The sequence below is a fragment of the Salvelinus sp. IW2-2015 genome, linkage group LG37 (genome assembly GCF_002910315.2).
Source record: "Salvelinus sp. IW2-2015 linkage group LG37, ASM291031v2, whole genome shotgun sequence".
Classification (NCBI taxonomy): Eukaryota; Metazoa; Chordata; class Actinopteri; order Salmoniformes; family Salmonidae; genus Salvelinus; species Salvelinus sp. IW2-2015.
The window spans coordinates 13,409,936-13,432,291 of NC_036876.1; the positions used below are offsets into that span (position 1 = coordinate 13,409,936).

General features: G+C 43.8%; 2 protein-coding genes across 6 annotated transcripts in view; one reads left to right on the forward strand and one right to left on the reverse strand.

Moving 5' to 3' along the window:
* The window catches only part of LOC111960231 (reticulon-3-B), a 33,052-nt gene extending 23,940 nt beyond the window's left edge, over positions 1-9,112 (forward strand). For all 5 annotated transcript variants that reach the window (XM_023982139.2, XM_023982138.2, XM_070437911.1 and 2 more), the window contains 6 exons: positions 2,501-2,708; positions 3,439-3,577; positions 4,796-4,865; positions 7,022-7,068; positions 7,749-7,807; positions 8,432-9,112. In XM_023982139.2, the coding sequence (XP_023837907.1) occupies positions 2,501-2,708; positions 3,439-3,577; positions 4,796-4,865; positions 7,022-7,068; positions 7,749-7,807; positions 8,432-8,480 (572 nt within the window). In that variant the 3' untranslated portion in view covers positions 8,481-9,112. The remainder of the gene's footprint in view (positions 1-2,500; positions 2,709-3,438; positions 3,578-4,795; positions 4,866-7,021; positions 7,069-7,748; positions 7,808-8,431) is intronic.
* A 2,295-nt stretch (positions 9,113-11,407) lies between these two features.
* On the reverse strand, positions 11,408-16,715 carry LOC111960419 (zinc finger translocation-associated protein-like). The gene is made up of 5 exons (XM_023982411.2): positions 16,182-16,715; positions 15,175-15,699; positions 14,536-14,877; positions 13,781-14,266; positions 11,408-13,667 (listed from the first exon to the last, which is right to left on the reverse strand). Exons 1-5 carry the CDS (start codon positions 16,315-16,317, stop codon positions 13,177-13,179), a joined length of 1,980 nt encoding a protein of 659 aa, XP_023838179.1. The 5' UTR covers positions 16,318-16,715; the 3' UTR covers positions 11,408-13,176.
* Between the last annotated feature and the right edge of the window lie 5,641 nt (positions 16,716-22,356).

Here is a 22,356-nt window from a genome sequence, read left to right on the forward strand (position 1 = left end):
ATCAGTCATCCTCCCAAATCTTGACTTCTGCCAGGCCTTTTAAAGATTAGTTCTAATCAGCCAGTCCATTKGTAGTAGGATGATTTGTGTGCTTGTTTAGACTAGGACTGGGAGGGATAGGGCGGGGACCAGCCAGTCGTTGTCAGTCGGGAGGGAGTGGATCATGTCAATACTTGAGTCAGACTTATTCACCCATGTGTATATAATCACCTATGGTATTTGACTTGCTTTAGAAGCTGGTTTAGCTTTGCAGGAGTAAAACATTGAAATCTGTTGCCAGGCTATGTTGTAATGGGGTCACACACATTGACGCAAATAGACGCGCGCGCACACACACTGGAATGCAGGAAATGTGGTGTGGTGCCTGTATCTTTAAGAGCTGCTCACTGCACAGTGAGGTAGAAAGCAGGCCACTGCGGCTCTGCTGCCACTGGGACTCGCTGCTAGATCTGGGGCCTATAACGCAGAGAGGGAGGGAGGGAGTGATGATTAACGAGGGCTGTCAGCMCAGGCTGCCTCCCTGTGGGTACCAGCAAAGCATGCTGGGAGGGACTCTGACCCCTGCAGTGCTGGGCGAGGAAACCCCACTCATTCTCTGAGCACCGCTCACCAGCCAGCCAGGCAGCATCAGGAACAATGGAGTGCTGTCTGTGTCCTGCTTTGCTTCTCTGCTCTGTCAGGATGACTTGTCTGTAAACACATTTTTTCCCACTGCCTTGCAGCTGTGCTCCACATTTGAACTGATACACAATATTGCTCCTAACTCTCTATTGTAGTATATTTTGATATTTAATAATGGAAATTTAGATTTTTTGCTTCTCTGCTCTGTCAGGATGACTTGTCTGTAAACACATTTTTTCCCACTGCCTTGCAGCTGTGCTCCACATTTGAACTGATACACAATATTGCTCCTAACTCTCTATTGTAGTATATTTTGATATTTAATAATGGAAATTTAGATTTTTGTAAACATAAAAAAAAAAAAAAAAAAGTTTATATTTATTACATTTGTTCACTCAATCCTCCCGCCAATAAACCCCACATAGTTGTCTGGAGTTGGAAATCTTTCTATCAGTTAATGATACTGAAGCCTATATGGTAAGTGAGCATTTTAATCATGGAAAACTAACCAGCTGCAGTGTAGCCTAATTTCACAACACAATCCTGTTACTGTAACAGGATATAGTTAAGTGATTTTGTTTTTTTGTTTTTTTTTGCCTCTACACAATCTCGTGTACATGAGTGCCTCAACTATGTGCAGCCCTGGATCAATTCCTATTACCCTTCTGTAGCGTAGCCCCACGACGAGGCTGCTTACAAGCTCATAACATATGCTGATACTAATCGTAGCTGCCTTGTTTTTTATTTTTTTTATACAAGCCCTGCCCGCGGGACATGCTACATCTCCTCAGTGTCTGTATGTGGGACCAGATGATGCAGAGCCGCAGTAGCTGTCTCTCAGCTGTACGTTACATGTTAGTGGAGCATGAGTCACTCTCTCTCTCACACACACACACTCGCAGAGTTAGGTAATGGTGGGCGAGCAGTGTGCCAGGCACCTCCCACCCCAGGAGCGTGTGTGTTTTGTCTGTGTGTGTGTGTGTGTGTGTGTGTGTGTGTGTGCCTTCTGTGTGTCTGTTTGTGTAGCCTATGCACAGGGGTAGAAAGATTTGGGTAGAAACGGTGCTCTGTCTAGCACAGTGTGGGATGAACAAAGTTGGGAATGAAAGGCAGAAGTGGTAAAAAAGTGGGCGTCTCCGTTCCCTACGGTTTCTCCAAGATTCTTTCTTGGTAGTCATCCCAGCCTGCCACCACAGTGTCAAAAACGTAGAAAAGCCTTCGAAGAAGAGTGAAACGGAAACGCCAACCGAATTGCATTAATGGATCYTCTGTAGAGTGGGGGGAGTGGGAAGGGTTGTTGTGTATGCCGTGCTCTCTGCTCTGCTTTCTCTCCCCCTTAATTGGCTGAAACGCACAGCAGCCCAGGCCTGGAGCCCGAAGAGGCGCAGTCCCATGTGGAGTCAGCCATTGATACAAGGTTTCTTTAAATGCCTCCTTTTCATGCAAAGGATGGAGGGAGGATATTTAAGAGTCCAATAACAGGGTTGCGTAACAACACTGTATAGGGAATATCAGTTGAGTTTGTATACACACACAAACATGTACAGGGTTGTGGGGGCAGGTGTGGTAACAGTATCTAATGCAGTCTGTATACAGTATGTTATTCTTAGACTGTAGTTGCCAGAGGGGGAAAACAGCAGTTTTTTTATAGGTTGGCGGTTGGATATCACCATTTAATGGTCTTGTATTCCAAATGTGTCTTGTGCAATAAGCAACTTGAATTCTTCCCTCTTGTCTCCCCCTCCTAATCTCATAAACAATAATGCCCTCTCACCCGCTTTCCACACACTAAAACATGCACTCATACAAACACACATTTTCCTTCCATTAAACACACATACACACCTTTCTGCTACACMCTTTCTTTCACCCACTCTAGTCAAGGACTTGGTGCACTGGCGAGACCCCAAGAAGTCTGGCGTGGTGTTCGGCCTGTCCCTGCTGACGCTCCTGTCCCTGGCGGCGTTCAGCGTCATCAGTGTGATCTCCTACCTGCTCCTCGCCCTGCTCTGTGTCACCATCACCTTCCGCATCTACAAGTCCGTCGTCCAGGCCGTGCAGAAGTCCAACGACGGACACCCCTTCAAGTAAGGCGGCACACTCCATCTGGAAACTTGTGATGCTACTAAGTATTGTATTCATTAGAACGACCGTGGAGAAAGTGGTAAGAGGTTGCTTGGTAGGAGTGGTTGTTTTGACAAAACGTCTAGCTGAGTAGTCTTAACTAGGGCCGGGAGTTTTCTTTCTTCTCACCACATGACCAGAAAAAACAAAATTCCCTATTTTTATGTTATCATTGTTGCCGTTGCTGTTTTTAGCTCCAAGCAGGATGTTTGTGCTTGTCATCGCAATCCCTGCCTGAGTGACTCATTTCCTGCTGCTTTTATTAATAGAAACATCATGTATGGTCCAGGCAGAGTGGGAGGGGGGCTTATTTCACTACAGCCCAGTCAAACACAGAATGATGACTTCTTGTTTGTTTATTTATTCAACACTTATTTTGACCAGGCAAGTAGATTCACCTGGTCAGTTTGTCATGGAAAGAGAATGTGTGTGTTGATGTTTTGTACACTCAGTATATGCACGTGAAAACAACTGCTGGAGTAGAGAAAAGCAAACCAGTGAAATCCTCAAATCCAGTGACTTGATCAAGTTATAAAACGAAAGCAGCTCGGGTTGGCTGAGCTGATTTAGCACTTCTTAGCGGGTTAGCATTAAATGATCAAGTTAAAGCCGATGTTGGAGTTGACGTATAGAAGGTTAGCCTGATTTTTGAGTTCACAGCTTCACACTCCTGCTGTGGTTGGTTCTCTTCAGGGCTCTAATGGAGAAGGATGTCAGCATTCCCCCCGAGACCTTCCACAAGCACGTGGACGTCAGTTTGACCTACATCAACCGATTCCTCAAACAGATGAGCAAACTCTTCCTGGTCGAGGACCTCATCGACTCCCTAAAGGTGGGTTTAAGTGTCTGTCCAGCTGCCTGTCAGGCGGTTCACYCCCTGTATCTGGAGCCTCTGACTATGATGGATATGTTGGTAGACCAGTAATCCATTCCATCGTACCCTGGTGTGTGTGGGTGGATCGTTTTTCCCGTTTACCTCGTTCATAAATCTACGTACACAGCCCTAAACAAGGTGTCAGGCAAGACGGTCCTAAACAGGTGACAATCCGGACTTGTTCCCATAGGCCTATGTCTATTCTTTCCCCCTTAAACTCTCCTCTCCTGCCGCACAATTATTTTTATTGACTCTCACGCAATCTGAACACTGAGCGATCCCTGCTGTGTCTATAATAAGCCTCTCCACCACCGACCCTGGTCATGTAGTTAGTAACTCAACCCTCTTGTATGCTGCAGCGTTAGTGGGACAGTGATCTACTGTAAAGCCCTTCATCATGTGACTATGACAGAGAGCGGGAGAGSTCACGGTATGTCAATGGCATGTCCGTGTGCGTCAATCACACAGGGCAGGCGCGACACTAGCCCTGGCTGAGCACCGCGGCCATCCGATAGCAGCTAGCTAGCTGACCCAGAATGCAGCTCACAGCTAGCTCTCTGGAGTGAGTGAATAGGAGGGGAGGGAAGAGAGGAGAGGAGAGCTACTGCCAGTCTTAACACTTCATTATAGCCCAGACATACCAGCCCATCAGACCAAGACGACTGTTGCTGGTCGATCCCATGGCCACTCATGMAGGGTTAATGCTCCTTGCTGTGGCTCCATTCCCAGCCTATTAAATCAACATTCCATCCCTTCCCTAGCCGGAGGTAGAAGTAGCCCCTAACCACAGATCTAGGATCAGATTATCMTACCTCCCATGCCATAGCATAAACCAACAATGGGATTAGAAAATATTACAATATTTGACCCTAGAACAGTTGTTAAGGGGCAACTTCTTAATCCCCCCACTCCTGAGTATGGATACCATGAGTATGTATAAACCGAGGATGAATTTGGGAGGATGCAACTGTACCTAACGTTCAGATAGAAATGTAACGCATAGAAATGACACGATTCCCTATCCTACATGACAGAAAACCGTGCCTGTTCTACATTTCACTCTGCGACGTTTGAACCGCTTCACCCCTCTGAATAGGCCCCAGGCACCCAGTGTTCTAATCATTGACTTAATATGGCATCATTGGCTCTGACCCGGGTCTTTTCTTCTTCTCCCAGCTGGCTGTGGTGATGTGGCTGCTGACCTACGTAGGAGCCGTCTTCAACGGCATCACCATCCTCATCCTGGGTAAGAGGCTACCTCAGCACTGCACTCAGCACMGCACTGCAACCAATCAGAGTAGCAGCTAGGGCCCCGAGAGGAAAGGTTTTGAATTCAGCAGCTGAATGATTGATTGTAGCTCAGCGATTGATTGACAGGTCTGAAACCCTACCAACTCTGTGACTCTCAAAAATATCCTGCTCCTCCCCTGACAATCCCACCCTCGGTGATTAGTTGAGAGGCCAAACTGTTAAGAATGTGGCTAGGATAGCACATGACAATGAGGAAATGAAATTGAAAATGGGAGGAATAATATTGTTTTCCCCAATAACAATTTCAATTTTGTACCTTGTCCGGTTAAGAAAAAACATAGTTATATTGCACGTTAAATTCTCATTTTCTTTTTTACMCAAATAATGTGATCACAATAATGTAGTACAATTACAAATGTGAATTTAAATTGATCTTTTAACAATTTTCTTTCTCAATTTTGCAGTGTTATCTGGTATGGCATTGAACAAGACCTGTAATCTTGAATATTCAAACTGGAGTTTTGGTTTGTCATATATTAACATAAAAATAATATTGCAATATATATATATACACACACAAAATGTAGCTCTGGTAATATGGGTCATATTTGAACAGTTTGGGTTAGAATAGTGGTCTCCAACCTTTTCTTTCATAATAGCTACTTCATACAAAAACATGTTTTTTCAAGCTACTCGTATAAAATGTGGTTTTATTTTGTTGTTGTGTCGGCCTAATTTGATGAATAGAAACAAAGAACAGCATTGCATACATGATGTAACTACGTTTTGGTCCTTAAAACCACACATTTTGGGATACCTAGTCAGTTGTACAACTGAATGCCTTCAACTGAAATGTGTCTTCCGCAGTTACAGGACCAGGCTGCTATAAGTTCATTTCTAATAAATGTTTAATTGTCATTCTGTTGAATAGTGGCCTATTTAACAACACACCACAGTGAGTAGGCTAAATGTATTTGACAACAAATTGGGAAGAAACAGAATAATCATGAAAATAAGAGCAATAACAAAAGTGTAGACTTAGCAAACACATTGCTTGACTGTTCCGCTTCTCATCTGACATGGAATTTTTCTGGCGCCGTTGTTTAAAGCGCTGTCAGTGTCACCATGAAAATGTTTAAAACTTGTCTCGGTAGCATACATATTTGATGCAACAAGGGTAGAAATGGCTTATTTGGTCGTTATCACTTACCAAGCAAAGCAGAGCGGTTTTTATCAAGGTACACATATCTTGTGCTTTTTCATTTTGCGCATAGGTGCATACAGACACACAGTTATTTCACATATTTAATCATGTAATATTTGCACGCCTATTTTGAAAGTGGGGATGTAGCTCCTCCATTTCTCAGGCGCCTGTGGACATACGGTAACTGTCCACTCTCACATTCCTTCGCCTCTCCGGTTCATGCTCAAATGTTTCATGCACGTTTAAACCAACCTGGGCAATGGGACACACTTGAAAGGGGGTCAAAGTTCATGAAATGTGCTATAAAAGGTTTATCATCAAACATTTTCCTTTACATTCAATTTTTTTTTTTTTTATAATAATTTAACGTTAGTTCAGAATCTCACTGGATTACTRAAAACCCAGTCCCAGCACTTTTACTGTGCAATTACATCGCTATAATGCTTGGTAAACGGCATCGTTTAGAATAGAAACTCAGGACAATTGCTGTGAGACTAGAACACTGTGTGGGTGTTGTTAGCGTGTTGTTAGCGTGTCACACTTGTTCAGTGTCCACCCGTGACCTTTCCCTATATTGACAAGACTGATGATAGTCGGAGGTCACTGGCGGGACAGACTGTGGCCTTCATATGATTGGCTCATTAGACAAGCACTACCCAATAGCCTGCTGCTCTGACAAACACTGGATTATTGATCTAAACTTGCTTAATGGCATGTCACGCCATCGCAGTTTACAAGGTGTTACAGCCTAATTGGTTGTTTTTGTGGGGGGATTTCTTACTAGTAAAATGTTCTGCACTGTCCTTTGTCTACCTCCCTGAAAGTGACTTTATTATTATTGTGATGGACTATAAATGGTAACTTTATATAGTCCTGTGATGCTTTTTGCCTTTTGTAGAGGTCAGTTGTTATTTTTGTTATTTCAAAGTTTTTCTTTCTCTCTCCAGCTGACATCCTCCTGTTTGCCGTGCCCCCGTTCTATGAGAAGAACAAGGTGAGAGTCTGACCCTTGACCCTTTGTCGTCTTATAACATCAAAGAAGTGGAGAACTTTATTATTGCATTACGTGCTTTAGAACTATGTAAAGATGAGTCATGCTGGTGAAACATACCATTTACCTAGAACTAGACCTATATATGGTTCTGGATCACCCATGAACAGTGATGATGATGATGATATCACTTTGCGGGCACGTACAAGTCATCACCCGCGGTTCTACTCTGTGTGACCTCACCGGATGACTGGGCTCTCCGAGTCGTTGGAGGCTATTTTTGCATAGGACAAGGCTGACGGGACAAGTCACTTTGCTGTCACAGTTACAAGATGGCTTTAAGTGTCCGGTTGAATAAAGTCGTCACCTTTACTTAATGTTTCCATATCTTTTACATGCTTACTGTGAACTGTATAGGTCTGTTGAATTCACGGAGGCCTAGATTAATGGCGGCATTTTACTCTTCTAAACACACGCGCGGTAACCATAACAACCCCTAATACCATAACAACCRTAATACGGTAACAGTCGTGGCATCTGTCTACTTGTGTTTTTTATCTCGTAACTCATTTTGTTTGAACAATGAGGYATTGTTTCATGTTATTCGGATCAGGTCTGTTTTTGACCCAGACGATCTGTAATTTAATGTAAAACTCACTTGTCTTCCTCTCTGTCTTCCCCAGACCCAGATTGATCGCTACATGGAGATTGCACGCACTCAAGTCAACACCACAATGGCTAAGTAAGTGATCCCAACCAAAACTTTTTAAATGCCAACAGGATGTCTCCGATTACAATCTACCTAAACTAGGGCCTCCCGGGTGGCGCAGTGGTCTAGGGCACTGCATCGCAGTGCCACCAGAGACTCTGGGTTCGAGCCCAGGCTCTGTCGCAGCCGGCCCGTGGGGTGACGCACAATTGGCCTAGCGTCTTCCGGGTTAGGGAGGGTTTGGCCGGTAGGGATGTCCTTGTCTCATTGCGCACTAGCGACTCCTGTGGCGGGCCGGGCGCAGTGCACGCTAACCAGGTCGCCAGGTGTACGGTGTTTCCTCCGACACATTGGTGCGCCTGGCTTCCGGGTTGGATGCGCGCTGTGTTAAGAAGCAGTGCGGCTTGTTTGGGTTGTATTTCGGAGGACGCGTGGCTTTCGACCTTCGTCTCTCCCGAGCCCGTACGGGAGTTGTAGCGATGAGACAAGATAGTAACTACTAACAATTGGATACTACGAAATTGGGGAGAAAAAGGGGGTAATTTTTTTTCCTTTAAAATAAATAAATAAATAATACAATCTACCTAAACTAACAGTTTCATATACAATATCAGAGATGTGTATGTTGACATGTTCTCTTTGCCTTTTCTCTTCCAGGTTGCAAGAGAAACTCCCTGGAGCCGTCAAGCGTACGAAAGCTGAATGAGCGGCCCGCAGACATCTAAATCACCATCCTCATCACATTTATCCCATCTTAAATCCCCTCCTCCCTGCCCTCCCCTCCTTCTCAGTCCTCCTCCCCCTATCCACCCTCTAACCCCCACTCCCTCCCTCTTTTCCACCAACCACCATACCATCTGCACTGAACCAGCTAGGTAGAAGAAAACAAGTAATGCTACTCAATATTCAATGTAAAACCGTGCAGCTTAACTAAGAGCATTTAGAGAAAGAACTTCGCCTACTGTGTCGACAGGAAACACGTCTAGCGGGAGGAAATKATGTAATGCCGTGGCAGGACGCCTGTCTTTGGGCACACTAAAAAATKATGCWGGGGTCAAGTGAACTAGATGGAATCTATGACCTGGTTTTGTAGTGTACAGTTGGAGTGTGTAGGGTTTGTCATTGACGAGTGAGGATGAGTGTTAGTCTCGCAAAAAAAGCAAATGTCTGTACTTTTAACTAATATATTCAGCTGAAAGTAAACAAAACAAGTAGAAAAGTAAAACGCATAAAAAGAGCAAAATGATTTTAAAAACGTACCTTTGGGTGTAAATTGTGGCTTGTCTTTTTCCTGCTCTCTCGCTCTGTGACAGCTGTGTGGATAAACAAAAAATATATCAAGTTTGTGTTTGGAACGTGGTACTGGGATTTCACTGTTACGGATTGGCCTGTTTTGGTGTTATTGTGTTTTGTTCACCTTAAAGGCACTTATGTATGTATAACGTTTCTGCAATGCACTGAACTTTTTTTAATTTTTATCCCACGAGCAGGTTGAAATAAAAGGATTGGAACACTGAACCAGCTGTGATACTTTTGGTCTAGTTCACCCTGTTTGATTTGAATGCATTTGGTATAATATTTCTGTATATACACTACAACGGGGTCCCTCTTTCTCTGCTGTATGAAACGAGTTAGCCTTGCTTGTTATGAAAGGAGAACTCCCTCTTACAGCGGTCATAACTTGTGTTTTGTCGCACCTGTTCAAGTCGACATCAATGTTTCACGGTCGCCTGTAAAAGTATATTATTACTATTATTGATATGATTCTTATTGCTTATAGGATTGCTGCTTTTGACTCCSTTTCAGCCTCGTAAAGGCTCCATAAAGCTTCATAGTTGCTTCATGAAGCTTCATAACCGCTTGACTTCTCCAGTGAGACMTCTTGGATATGGGTTCAAAGAACGGCCAGTTTTTGACAGTAACTGGAATTATAACTATGACGGAACGATAGATGCAAGAAAAGATTTGGTGGGTGTTGTAATGGGTTTTAGTTCATTTTTTCTTTGAATGCCATGTAGTGCATGTCATTGCATGAGCTGGAAAYATTCGCACACTTTTTTTATGTAGGCTGTATCATATTCTTAACCCATTTTGTTTTTGTTTATAAGATGATCATTATTTGTGATTGCTTAAATTTGTGTTTTGGTATCAATAAAAAAACATMAATTTTAGGGCTACTTTTCTGCAATGGCAAAGTGTCTTCGAAAGGGATTTTAGAAATTGAATTTGAAAAATATTAAGACTGTTCCTATTCTGATCGTCAATACTCCTTTGTGCTCGAAGTAAGTTTGCACCTCCGTTGTAATTTTGGGAGGAATCCCTCTACATTGGATGGTCACTAAAGATAAAACACTAATGTTGTAACATAAATTATACAATGACCGTTTCGCATTGCCTCAATGCATCTACTACTACTACTACTACTACTACTACTACTACTACTACTACTACTACTACTACTACTACTACTACTCAAATGTATGTTAACTGCTGAATGTTACCCTGCAACAATGATAGAACATTCCTCCCCATGCATGAAAACCAGTGTTTCACAGTGGCCCTGATGTTGTCAGTGTGCACAACGCCTCACAGAGATGTGGTGCAACAATGCTTATTGGTTCCCTTGTTCATTCAAGCCAATGGACACATACTCTACTTGCTTCACTAGGGTAAGGTCTAACTCTACCCTCAATTCATCGACTCAAGCTATTGGACATGTTTGTTCTGGATGTTTGTTTTTCACACGCGCACACATACACGCTCACCCACAGTCGAACGTATCCAATGTCTGTAAACCACTGTGTCCTTGTGATGCTGAACTAATTATACATTCAGTTGCCATGATGACCTCGTGATTACAAGGTGTTCCAGTCAGGCTTTTCATGGGCGCTCCCCCTCAACCTTTTCATTGAAGGCAATGCTACCTATGTTTTCAATAGATTATAATACAGACCTCTTACTTYAGTGTCTTTATTCTTCCTTTGTCAATTACGATATAATTCTACATTTTAAACTGGTTTCCTTGAAGCATGTCTTTTTTTTCTCATTTTTCCTGCTGTTTTTTTCCTTTCTTGGAGGGGGTTGGCAGGAGTCTTCTTTGGCTTTCTTTGTTTAGCTTTTKACTATATTGGTAACTAGGTGTGTTAACTAATATCTCCAGCTCTGTCTGTTAGCAATTACTTTTGATCACATTTTGGAGCTTTAGGGGGGGATGAAGAAAATGTGCAAAAAATAAATCTGTGGTCCCTGTAGTGATGTTAAAGTGGAATTAATAAACATATTTCAAAGGACACAGTTTTGGCTGATTTGTTTGTCCATCTGTGGTCTGCTCTACAAGATTTAAACACTAAACATTACAGCATGTCTGAACCACGGGGAAATACATTTGTGTCAAGTTTGAAAACAAGATTGAGTCCAGCCTTCGCACTCCCGTCTGGACAGAGGGATGGGATGGTGATATGAGTGGTTTTGGTAAGATAATACTGTAGCTACTCATTTTAGACCAGGTTTGCATGTTGAGATAACACAGACATGGTCAACCCAATCAGCAAATGTATTGCTTTATGAGTTATTACCAGCTGCAAATGACCGAGTCAATTTTAGCCATCATTTCCCAGAGAACCAGTCAGACAATATTATTCGGACACTTTATTACAGGTATAATTTATGACAGAATGCATGTCTCAACAACCTTTTGCCATGTACAGACGAAATGCAGAGCGGATACTTGAAACATATGAAATTGAGGAAAGATGAGGGACTCAGTCCCTAAATAAAACTGAAGATCATTGCTTGTGTCCTCACCCAAGCCAGCTAAGTACCACCAAAGGGTCATTTTAACGTGCCCCTTATACACACCGACACAAACATACACGTAAATCATTGCAACAAACAAGGTTTATTCTTATTTATTCAATTATATATTCTACATATTTAAGTTCTATTCATATTTAAATAATAAGTGCTGAGTCACAAAGCTTTTAACCTTTCTGTGGCCAACGTGGCTCAAAGCCCAGATGTAATAAGTATTTCACCCCTCCTTGCCCATTCCCTGCATGCTAAAAAGACCACTGCACAAACTAGGGCTGTGTCTAAAAACATTACTAGCTGTCAAATCCTTGCTTCCTCTCCTTGTTTCCTCAATTCCTATTGAAGTGCATTAGAGGAGAGGATTCAAGGWCCCTCTGGCCCTGCAATGCGCTTTGAGAGGAATTCATGAAACAAGGACGGAGAAAGCACAGATTTGACTGGTAACAATTTCAGATCCAGCCCGAGTCACCAATTAAGGCAGCTTAGGTTAGAGAAAGAGTGGTATTCAACACTCATGTCCCTCCTCTCCACATAACTGGAGAAATGCTGCCATCTGGTTCTTTGAACAAATCAATTAGTCCATGGGTTGTAAAGTATTGTCATGTTTAGTGTAGTAATTTTAATGCGCTATAACAAGCGAGTGAAAGAGCGAGCACAGATGGAAAATGGACAATCCCTGAGTTGTGCTTTTCCTGTCCTGGTGGAGATATTTTAAAGATCACTGAAATAAGGGCAACCAAGGTGCTCATTTCATAGGTGGTCAATTTGGCGATTTATTTCCTGACGCTGTTGTAATATTATACTTTTTTTTGAATCACTTTGTTGCATAAACCTTGTAATAGGTGAGTTACTGAAATGGAAGTCTTGCATGTGAAATCTTGTATAAATATGCTCTCTTATAAAACCACCTAAGCCATTCCAGGCAATCCCTCCRCAATCATGCATGACTTCAGAATTGCCATGCAAAATGAAATTTACGTGGCATCGTTTACTTTGATCAATGAAGTAGACAAAATGGCCRCAATTACAAACCCTTTTGTAAAAAACATATCTAAAAGTGCTTGTAAAAAAAAAAAAAAAAAGCTAATATTCAACACTATAAAATAGATTTTTTTGTGTGTGTGTGAAACTTTTCGCTAAGGAGACTCATGAGAAGCAAAAATAGTTGCTGGCCGGTGCAACAACAGTACTGTGACACTGGAAAAGACATGCAAGGTAAGATCTTCTCATTCAAAAATGAGAAAAATGTATGTATTTACCTCATTGTAAACAAGGAATTTCTGAAATAACTTGATGTATTTGACGTAAGTGAATAAAGATAAATCGCATCTTTAAGTGGCGTTCATTGTCTTAAGCAATAAACCTCAAACACCCTCTCATTCAATCACCTACACACCCAAAGCTAGGTTTAAGTACATTTTTGGGACAGAAAGTGCTATATTGTACGCTCCCTGACACATCAATCACCGACTGTGCCAGACACCGCTCGCGACAGGGCTCTACCAAGCCTCATGTTTCTAACTTCCTGAGAAAGAGAGACTTGGGGTTGAAGCGGGGAGAACAGAGAACAACCGTTTCTGTCGCCCCTCATCTTAACTGACGAAGAGGCTGGCGGCCGTCTCTCCGACTGCCGAGTGTCCGTGGTCCTGGGAGGAGAAACAGTCGTCTGAGTGGACGAAGTGCGGGGCAGTCTGGTTGTAGCTGAGCAGGGCCTGCTGTCTCTCGTCAGGGCTGTACTCCAGAGAGTGAGGGTGGACCTGCTGGATGTGTCTCTTGATGGTGCTGACTTTAAGAGTGGCTAACGTCGCCCCGCACACCATACAGATCAGCCCGTGTCGCCGGCAGTCATAGTCCATCAGGAACTCCATCCGCCAGCGCACCTGGTAGTTCCGCCGCTGGTCCTTGCCCGGGTAGTGTCCGTGGCGTCCCAGAGTGGCAGGTATGGTGGCGACCCCCTCCTCCTTCTTCACTGTCTGGATGGCGGACATCTTGGGGGTCCGGTGGTTGTTGTTGTTGTCGGGTGCTGCCTTTTCACCCATCTCTCCTGCCACATGGACGCTGATGATGTCACTGGGGTCCACTTCTGTCGGGGGGGGGGGGGCAAAAACCACTTGGTGAATCACTTAGTATTTAATTTTTTCTCTGAGAGTAGCTACAGTCTGTCTTTTACATTTTTTGGGAACTTGTAAGTTTTACCTTCTTTCATCTGCGCGGCCAGGTGGTCTTCCGTGTGGGCCTCTTTGGTCCAGGCCTCGGCCATGGCCTCTCTCTCCTCCCGGGCCAGGCTGGTGGTCTCAGGGTGGCACTCCTGAATGTGGCGCCGGAAGCTGCTCACCTTGGCCACGGGCAGGGCCTGGGAGCACACCATGCAGAAGGTGCCACGACCCTGAGGCCCATAGGCCACCAGGTAGTCCAGGCGCAGACGCCAGGGGAAGCCCCCGCGGAGACGCCTCTTCCTGGGCTGGCGGAGAGGGAGAGGATGTATGGGGCTGGTCACCTCTGGAGCTCCAACACCACCTCCATCCCTGCTACCGACCATGTCATGTATCTGGGACAATGCCTCATCGTTGTCCACGCCGATCTGGATGGTCTCCAGGTCATCAGGGAAGAAGTCCACCCCAGCCTCTCTCTCGTCTTTGGTGTTGGGCTCCGACTTGATGAAGTCGTTCAAAGGGTCAGATTCTGAAATTGGGGCATGTGGTGGGGGTGGGGAGAGAGTATATGAGTGAGTGAAGACATCAATAGGGAATAACAGAATATCAAGCGCTTTTTAATTCTGAATATTTTAGCTTTTTAATTCTTTTTAATTCTGTGCTGAAGAGTCCACTTAACTCTTTCTAGCATTATACAAGACACAAGACATATTGCATATAAAAAACTAGAGCCGCAGTGACAGAATGCCTCTTTCCCTGTACTGTTATATTCAACTACGCCCTCCTCCCCTGTCTCACCATGAGTCTGAGCCCAGGTCTGCAGGATGCAGTGCTTCTCCTCCGAACTGTAGACCAGCGACTGAGGATGGATGTCCAGCACGTGGCTCTTGATGTGGTCCAGGTGGAGCGAGGGCAGTGGGTGGCCGCACACCATACACACCAGCCGGCCCACCTCCGCCTGGTACTCCATGAGGAACTCCTGTCGGAACCAGGCGTGGAGCGAGTCGTTCAGGTAGCGCTCCAGGGTCTGGGCCGAGGGCCCGGGGAGCTCCTCCTGCTGCTGGAGGGGGGCCGGTGTAGGGGGAGATGGGGTGGTGGACCGGGGCTGGAGTTTGGGGGTCACCATACCATCGGGTTTTCCTGTGGGTAGAGATGGAGAGGGGAAATGCAATTGAAATGTATGTTAATGTGAATCACGGAATAGGCCACAAAGGGAATGCCTTACTACTACACCAAGCCACTGCATAAAGACATCACCATCTTACATTACTGTAAAAGTGGATGTTAGCAGCATGGGCATGACTGTACAACATACACACATGCTCATACTGCCACCAAGCGCAAAATCCTGAAACTCAATAATCTTATCATAAAACTAGGCCAATGTCATTTCATTCCAACCCCCCCCCCCCCCAGTCTCCAGAAACCCCAACCCACCGGTGGAGCGGAGTGCGCAGTCCAGCAGCTGCTCCTCCTGACCCTGCGAGACGGTGACCACCCCTCCGGCCGGACAGTACAACCTCTGGCCYCCCTCCAGACTCAGGTGGCTCTCCCAGCCCGAGCGAATCACCTCCTTGTCGGACAAACTCCACAGCAGGGAATCTGGGTGCTTCTGTCGAATATGCCTCTTGATGGTGCTGAGTTTGAGAGTGGCCAGCGAGCTCCCACACACCATGCAGATCATGCCGTGGCGACGGGGGTCAAAGTCCATCAGGAACTCGCTGCGCCAGTACTCGTGGTAGTAGCGCCGGTGGTCCCGGCCCGGGATGCGGCTGAAGCCGGGACGGGAGGCACGTTGGACCCTCTCCTTGATCCCCGAGGGGCCCGGGACGGGGGACAGGAGAAAGGGGGAGTCGGGACCCTCTGTGACACTCCAGTAGCTGGTGCCCGGGGAGCAGAGTGGGGTAACCATCTCCTCATCGCCGTCATTGTCCACGTGGCCATTGGTCAGATCGTCTTCCTCTAGGAGGGAGAGAGTGTTAGAAGATGCAAGTACAGTAGGTATAGGTTATAATGAAACTGCACATTTAAAAGCTTTATRGCCTATAATTCATGGCCTATTTCTCAGATGACTGGTGGTACATACTCTGCCTGACATTCCAGATATTCATTGCGCTAGAAATAGGATGAGACAAAAATAGGGATTCATAATAATTTCGTTAATCTGTGGATAATACTGCGCACAGCACCACAGCCATCAGAGCGGGGGAAGCGACTCCATTTAGCCGATTTAGCCAGCCGCTGGTTTCCGCTGGGTGGCGACTGTGCATCACAGCAAGCAGCCAGCATGCTATTTTGCCTTTGTTTATAGTGGAGCCACTGACACAAGAGGACATGCTGCTAGATGGCATTGTCCGTCACACGGATTAACTGTGTCTAATGGTGCCGGGCGGATGAGGGCTCGAGTGTCYATAATCTCGAAACAAAAACATGACAATATTTACCTCTTGAACAGTGTCCCAAGTCACTCGGCTCTCGTGTTGCTTCCTCCTCTCCGCTTATTATTAATGAGAGAGAATCTGTCTGCTCAGCACACGGGTGGACCACGGGCTCGCTCTCCCCCGTCTCTTTCTCTTCCATTACTCTGCAACGGTACACTATTTACGATTGCCTTCAATTCGCCTTGATAAACCAGGGCGGCACGGTATTTTTGGAGAATCATTCGGCAAGCGTTTTGTAAGCTATCTAGAACACGTTCGGACCCATCGCTTTTTGGGTGCCCCCGTGCTGTCTTTATAATGTGCCCCTCGTCCCCCCACGCGCTCAGCTCTGGAGCCAAGTTAACTTTTCATATATCAGCTCGACATTTGGTCGGTCATATCCTTCTTCGAGTCTGCGGGTGTGAGTATCTGTTGTGTATGGTAAGCTATAGCGGCCTCCTGTATGTATTTTAAGGCTCTGCTTGTCTTCGGGGTAGGGAGCCGAGTTTGGGGCCCCTGGGGCTCCTTAAGGGGCTCCTGGGTAAATTTAAAGAGACAGTAGCGGCATTCACGCAGCGACACGCAGACCCGGGGGCCAGATCAATGATTTACAGTGTTTATAGAAAGTCCACACCCCCCTCCTCCCCCCTTGGATTTCTTCACATTTTATTGTGTTACAAAGTGGGATTAAAATGGATTTGATTGTCATTTTTTGTCTACAATCTACAAAAATATCATRATGTCAAAGGAGAAGAAAAATGTAAAAACAAAAAATGTGATTAMTGAAGAAAAAAAAGATACGWATTCACACCCTGAGTSCATACATGTTAGAAACACCTTTGGCAGGGATTACAGCTGTGAGTTTTCATAAGAGTTTTGCACACCTGGGTTGTACAATATTTGCAGATTATTTTCAAAATTCTTCAAGCTCTGTCAAGGTTTTGGGGATCATGGCTAGACGGCAATTTTCAAGTCTTGCCATAGTTTTTTGCCATAGTCTTGCCATAGCAGATTTACAGTCGAAGTCGCAAGTTTATTAAAACTCGTTTTTCAACCACTCCACAAATTTCTTGTTAACAAACTATAGTTTTGGCAAATCGGTTAGGACATCTACTTTGTGCATGACACAAGTAATTTTTCCAACRATTGTTTACAGGCAGATTATTTCATTTATTTCACTGTATCACAATTCCAGTGGGTCAAAGTTTACATACACTAAGTTGACTGTGCCTTTAAACAGCTTGGAAAATTCCAGAAAATTATGTCATGGTTTTAGAAGCTTCTGATAGGCTAATTGACATAATTTGAGTCAATTGGAGGTGTACCTGTGGATGTATTTCAAGGCCTACCTTCAAACTCAGTGCCCTTCTTTGCTTGACATCATGGGAAAATCAAAGAAATCACTCAAGACCTCAGAAAAAAATTTGTACATCTCCACATGTTGGTTCATCCTTGGGAGCAATTTCCAAACGCCTTGAAGGTACCAGGTTAATCTGTACAAACAATAGTACGCAAGTATAAACACCATGGGACCACGCAGCCGTCATAACGCTAACAGGAAGGGAGACAGTTCTGTCTCCTAGAGATGAACGTAATTTTGGTGCGGAAAGTGCAAATCAACCCAGAACAACATCAAAGAACCTTGTTGAAGATGCTGGAGGAAACAGGTCCAAAAGTATCTATATCCAAGTAAAACGAGTCCTATATCAACATAACCTGAAAAGGCCGCTCAGCAAGGAAGAAGCCACTGCTCCAAAACCGCCATTAAAAAGCCAGACTACGGTTTGCAACTGCACATGGGACAAAAGATGATACTTTTTGGAGAAATGTCCACTGGTCTGATGAAACAAAAATAGAACTCTTTTGGCTATAATGACCATCGTTATGTTTGGAGGAAAAAGGGGGCGGCTTGCAAGCCGAAGAACACCATCCCAAACTGTGAAGAACTGGGATGGCAGCATCATGTTGTGGGGGTGCTTGCTGCAAGGGAGACTGGTGCACTTCACAAAATAGATGGCATCATGAGAAGGAAAATTAGGTACATATATTGAGCAACATCTCAAGACATCAGTCAGGAAGTTAAAGCTTGGTCGCAAATGGTCTTCCAAATGGACAGTGATCCCAAGCATACTTCCAAAGTTGTGGCAAAATGGCTTAAGGACAACAAAGTCAAGGTATTGGAGTGGCCATCACAAGCCCTGACCTCATCCCATAGAAAATGTGTGGGCAGAACTGAAAAAGCGTGTGTGAGCAAGGAGGCCTACAAAACCTGATTCAGTTACACCAGCTCTGTCAGGAGGAATGGGCCAAAATTCACCCAACTTATTGTGGGAAGCTTGTGGAAGGCTACCCGAAACATTTGACCCAAGTTAAACAATTTAAAAGCAACGCTAACAAATACTAATTGAGTGAATGTAAACTTCTGACCCACTGGGAATGTGATGAAAGAAATAAAAGCTGAAATAAATAATTCTCTCTACTATTATTCTGAAATTTCACATTCTTAAAATTAAGTGGTGATCCTAACTGACCTAAAACTGAGAATYTTTACTGGGATTAAATGTCAGGAATTGTGAAAAACTGAGTTTAAATGTATTTGGCTAAGGTGTATGTAAACTTCCGACTTCAACAGTAAGTTAAAACTATAACTTTGCCACTCAGGAACATTCACTGTATTCTTGGTAAGCAACTCCAGTGTGGACATTTGGCTTTGTGTTGTAGGTTATTGTCCTGCTGAAAGGTGAATTCCTCTCCCAGTGTCTGGTATAAAGCAGACTGAACCATGTTTTTCTCTAAGATTGTGCCTGTGCTTAGCTCCATCCCATTTATTTTCATCCTGAAAAACTCCCCAGTCTTTGCCAATGTCAAGCATACCCATACCATGATGCAGCCACCACCATGCTTGAAAATAAGCATGTGTTKTGTTGGATTTGCCCCAAACATAAGGCTTTGCATTCAGGACAAAAAGTGTATTCCTTTGCCGTGTTTTTTGCAGTATTAGTTTAGTGCCTTGTTGCATACATATGCTGTATATTTKTATAATTTTTTTCACTCTGTCATTTAGGTCAGAATTGTGTAGTCACTACAATATTGTTGATCCATCCTCAGTTCTTTTCCATCACAGCTATTGAACTCTGTTTTAAAATCACCAATATGTCTTCATGGCGACATCCCTAAGCAGTTTCCTTCCTGTCGTTCATTTCAGATGGACGACTGCATCTTTGATGTGTCTGGGTGGTTTAATACATCATCCACAGCACAATTATTAACTTGACAGTGCTTAAAGAKATATTCAATGTCTGATTTGTTATTGTTACCCATCTACCAATCACTGCCCTTCTTTGAGGCTTTTGAAAAGCTCAATGGTCATTGTAGTTGAATCTGTGATTAAAAATCAATACTTGACTGAGGGACCTTACATATGTTGTATGCATGGGGGACAGAGGAAGGGGTAGTCATTCACAAATCATGTCAACCCCTATTATTTCACACRGAGTGAGTCCATATACACTAAACAAAAATATGAACACAACATGCTACAATTTCAAWGATTTTACTGAGTTACAGTTCATAAGGAAATCCATCAATTGAAATAAATGAATTAGGCCTTAATCTATGGATTTCACATGACTGGGAGTACAGATATGCATCTGTTGGTCACAGATACCTTCAAAAAAAGGTAGGGGCATGGATCAGAAAACCAGTCAGTATCTGGTGTGACCAGCATTTGCCTCAAGCAGCACGACACATCTCCTTTGCATAGACTTGATCAGGCTGTTGATTGTGGCCTGTGGAATGTTGTCCCACTGCTCTTCAATGGTTGTGCGAAGAACGACAATGGGCCTCAGGATCTCGTCACGGTATCTCTGTTCATTCAAATTTTAATCAATAAAATGCAATTGTGTTCATTTTCCGTAGCTCCTGCCTGCCCATACCATAACCCCACTGCCACCATGGGGCATTCTGTTCACAACGTTAACATCAGCAAACACGCTGTCTGCCATCTGCCCGGTACAGTTGAAACTGAGATTATCCAAATGAAGAACACACTTCTCCAGTGTGCCAGTGGCCATTGAAGGCAATAATTTYCCCACTGAAGTTGGTTATGACGCCGAACTGCAGTCAGGTCAAGACCCTGGTGAGGATGACAAGCACGCAGATGAGCTTCCCTGAGAAAGGTTTCTGACAGTTTGTGCAGAAACTCTTCGGTTGTGCAAACACACAGTTTCATCAGCTGTCTGTGTTGCTGGTCTCAGACAATCCCGAAGGAGAAGAAGCCAGATGTGGAGGTCCTGGGCTGGCATGGTTACACGTGTTCTGCGGTTGTGAGGCCGGTTGGATGTGCTGCATTACAAATTCTCTAAAACGACATTGGAGGCAGTTTATGGTATAGAAATGAACATTCCATTCTCTGGCAACAGCTCTGGTGGACATTATTGCGGTCAGCATGTCAATTGCACGCTCCCTCAAAACTTGAGACATCTGTGGCATTGTGTTGTGTGACAAAACTGCACATTTGAGAGTGACCTCTTATTGTCCCCAACACCTGTGTAATGGTCATGCTATTTAATCAGCTTCTTGATATACRACACTTGTCAGGTGAATGGATTATCTTTGCAAATGAGAAATACTCACTAACAGGGATGTAAACAAATTTGTGCACCATTTGAGARAAAAGCTTTTTGTGCGCATGGAACATTTCTGGGATCTTTTATTTCAGATCATGAAACACGGGACCAACACTTTACATGTTGCGTTTATATTTTTGTTCATTGTAATTTATTATGTGATTTGTGAAGAACTAATTTAGGCTTGCCTAAATAAAGGGGGAGAATACTTATGCAACTATTATATTGTAGTTTATTTAATTGTTATTCATTTGTACAATTTGAAGAATTTTCTTTTCACTTTGACATTATGGAGAATTTTGTGTAGATCAATGACAAAAAAAAWATATTAACTCTATTTCAATCCAACTTTTTTAACGCAACAAAATTTGAGGTCAAGGGGATGTAGACTTTATATAGGCACTCTATAGGCACTATACATGCACTATAGGCACTTTCCTTCGGAAAGTATTCAGACCCCTTGACTTTTTCCACATTTTGTTACRTTACAGCCTTATTCTAAAATTGATTAAATTGTTTTTTTCCCCTCATCAATCTACACACAATACCACATAATGACAAAGCAAAAATRCATTTTTGCTAATTTATTACAAATAAGAAACTGAAATATCACATTTATATAAGTTATCAGACCCTTTACTCAGTACTTTGTTGAAGTACCTTTGGCAGCGATCACACCATCGAGTCTTCTTGGGACAAATGTGACAGTTTGCCAATGGGGTTGTTATGTTACTTGTTTTGTTACAGAGACGTTTATGAGATGAATATGGGGTGGGGGGTGGGGGATCTACTGTCTTTCAAATGGGTGTCCATATACAACATACATTTTCACTATTTATGAACAATTCCTTATGWACAGGGACTTTGCATAATCTCAGGGGATATTATAACAATCTATCTTGCACGGTCATTGCTTCATGTTCTTTATAGTGAGATATTGAGAGAAATACTGGCCAAAATGCGTAAATTCGCAACCATGGATAAATACAACGGGAGTGGCAACATTGTCTATTATTTTTATCCCCACATAAGAAACCCTGTAATTTTGTGGAAATCCATGGTCAATTTTGCATCAGTCAAATGTGCTAGAATATACTGAGTGTACAAAACTTCAGGAACACATGCTCTTTCCATGACAGACTGACCAGGTGAATCCAGGTRAAAGCTATGATCCCTTATTGATGTCAATTGTTAAATTCACTTCAATCAGTGTAGATGAAGGGGGGAGACAGGTTAAGGAAGGATTTTTAAGYCTTGAGTCATGGATCGTGTATGTGTGCCATTCAGAGGGTGAATGGGCAAGACAAATATGTAAGTGCCTTTGAACCAGGTATGGTAGTAGGTGCCAGGCGCACCGGTTTGTGTGTCAAGAGCTGCAACCTGCTRGGTTTTTCACACTCAACAGTTTCCCTTGTGTATCAAGAATGGTCCACCACCCAAAGGACATCCAGCCAACATGACACAACTCTGGAAGCATTGGAGTCAACATRGGCCAGCATCCCTGTGGAACGCTTGACACCTYGAAGAGTCCATGACTTGACAAATTGAGACTGTTCTGAGGGCAAAAGGGG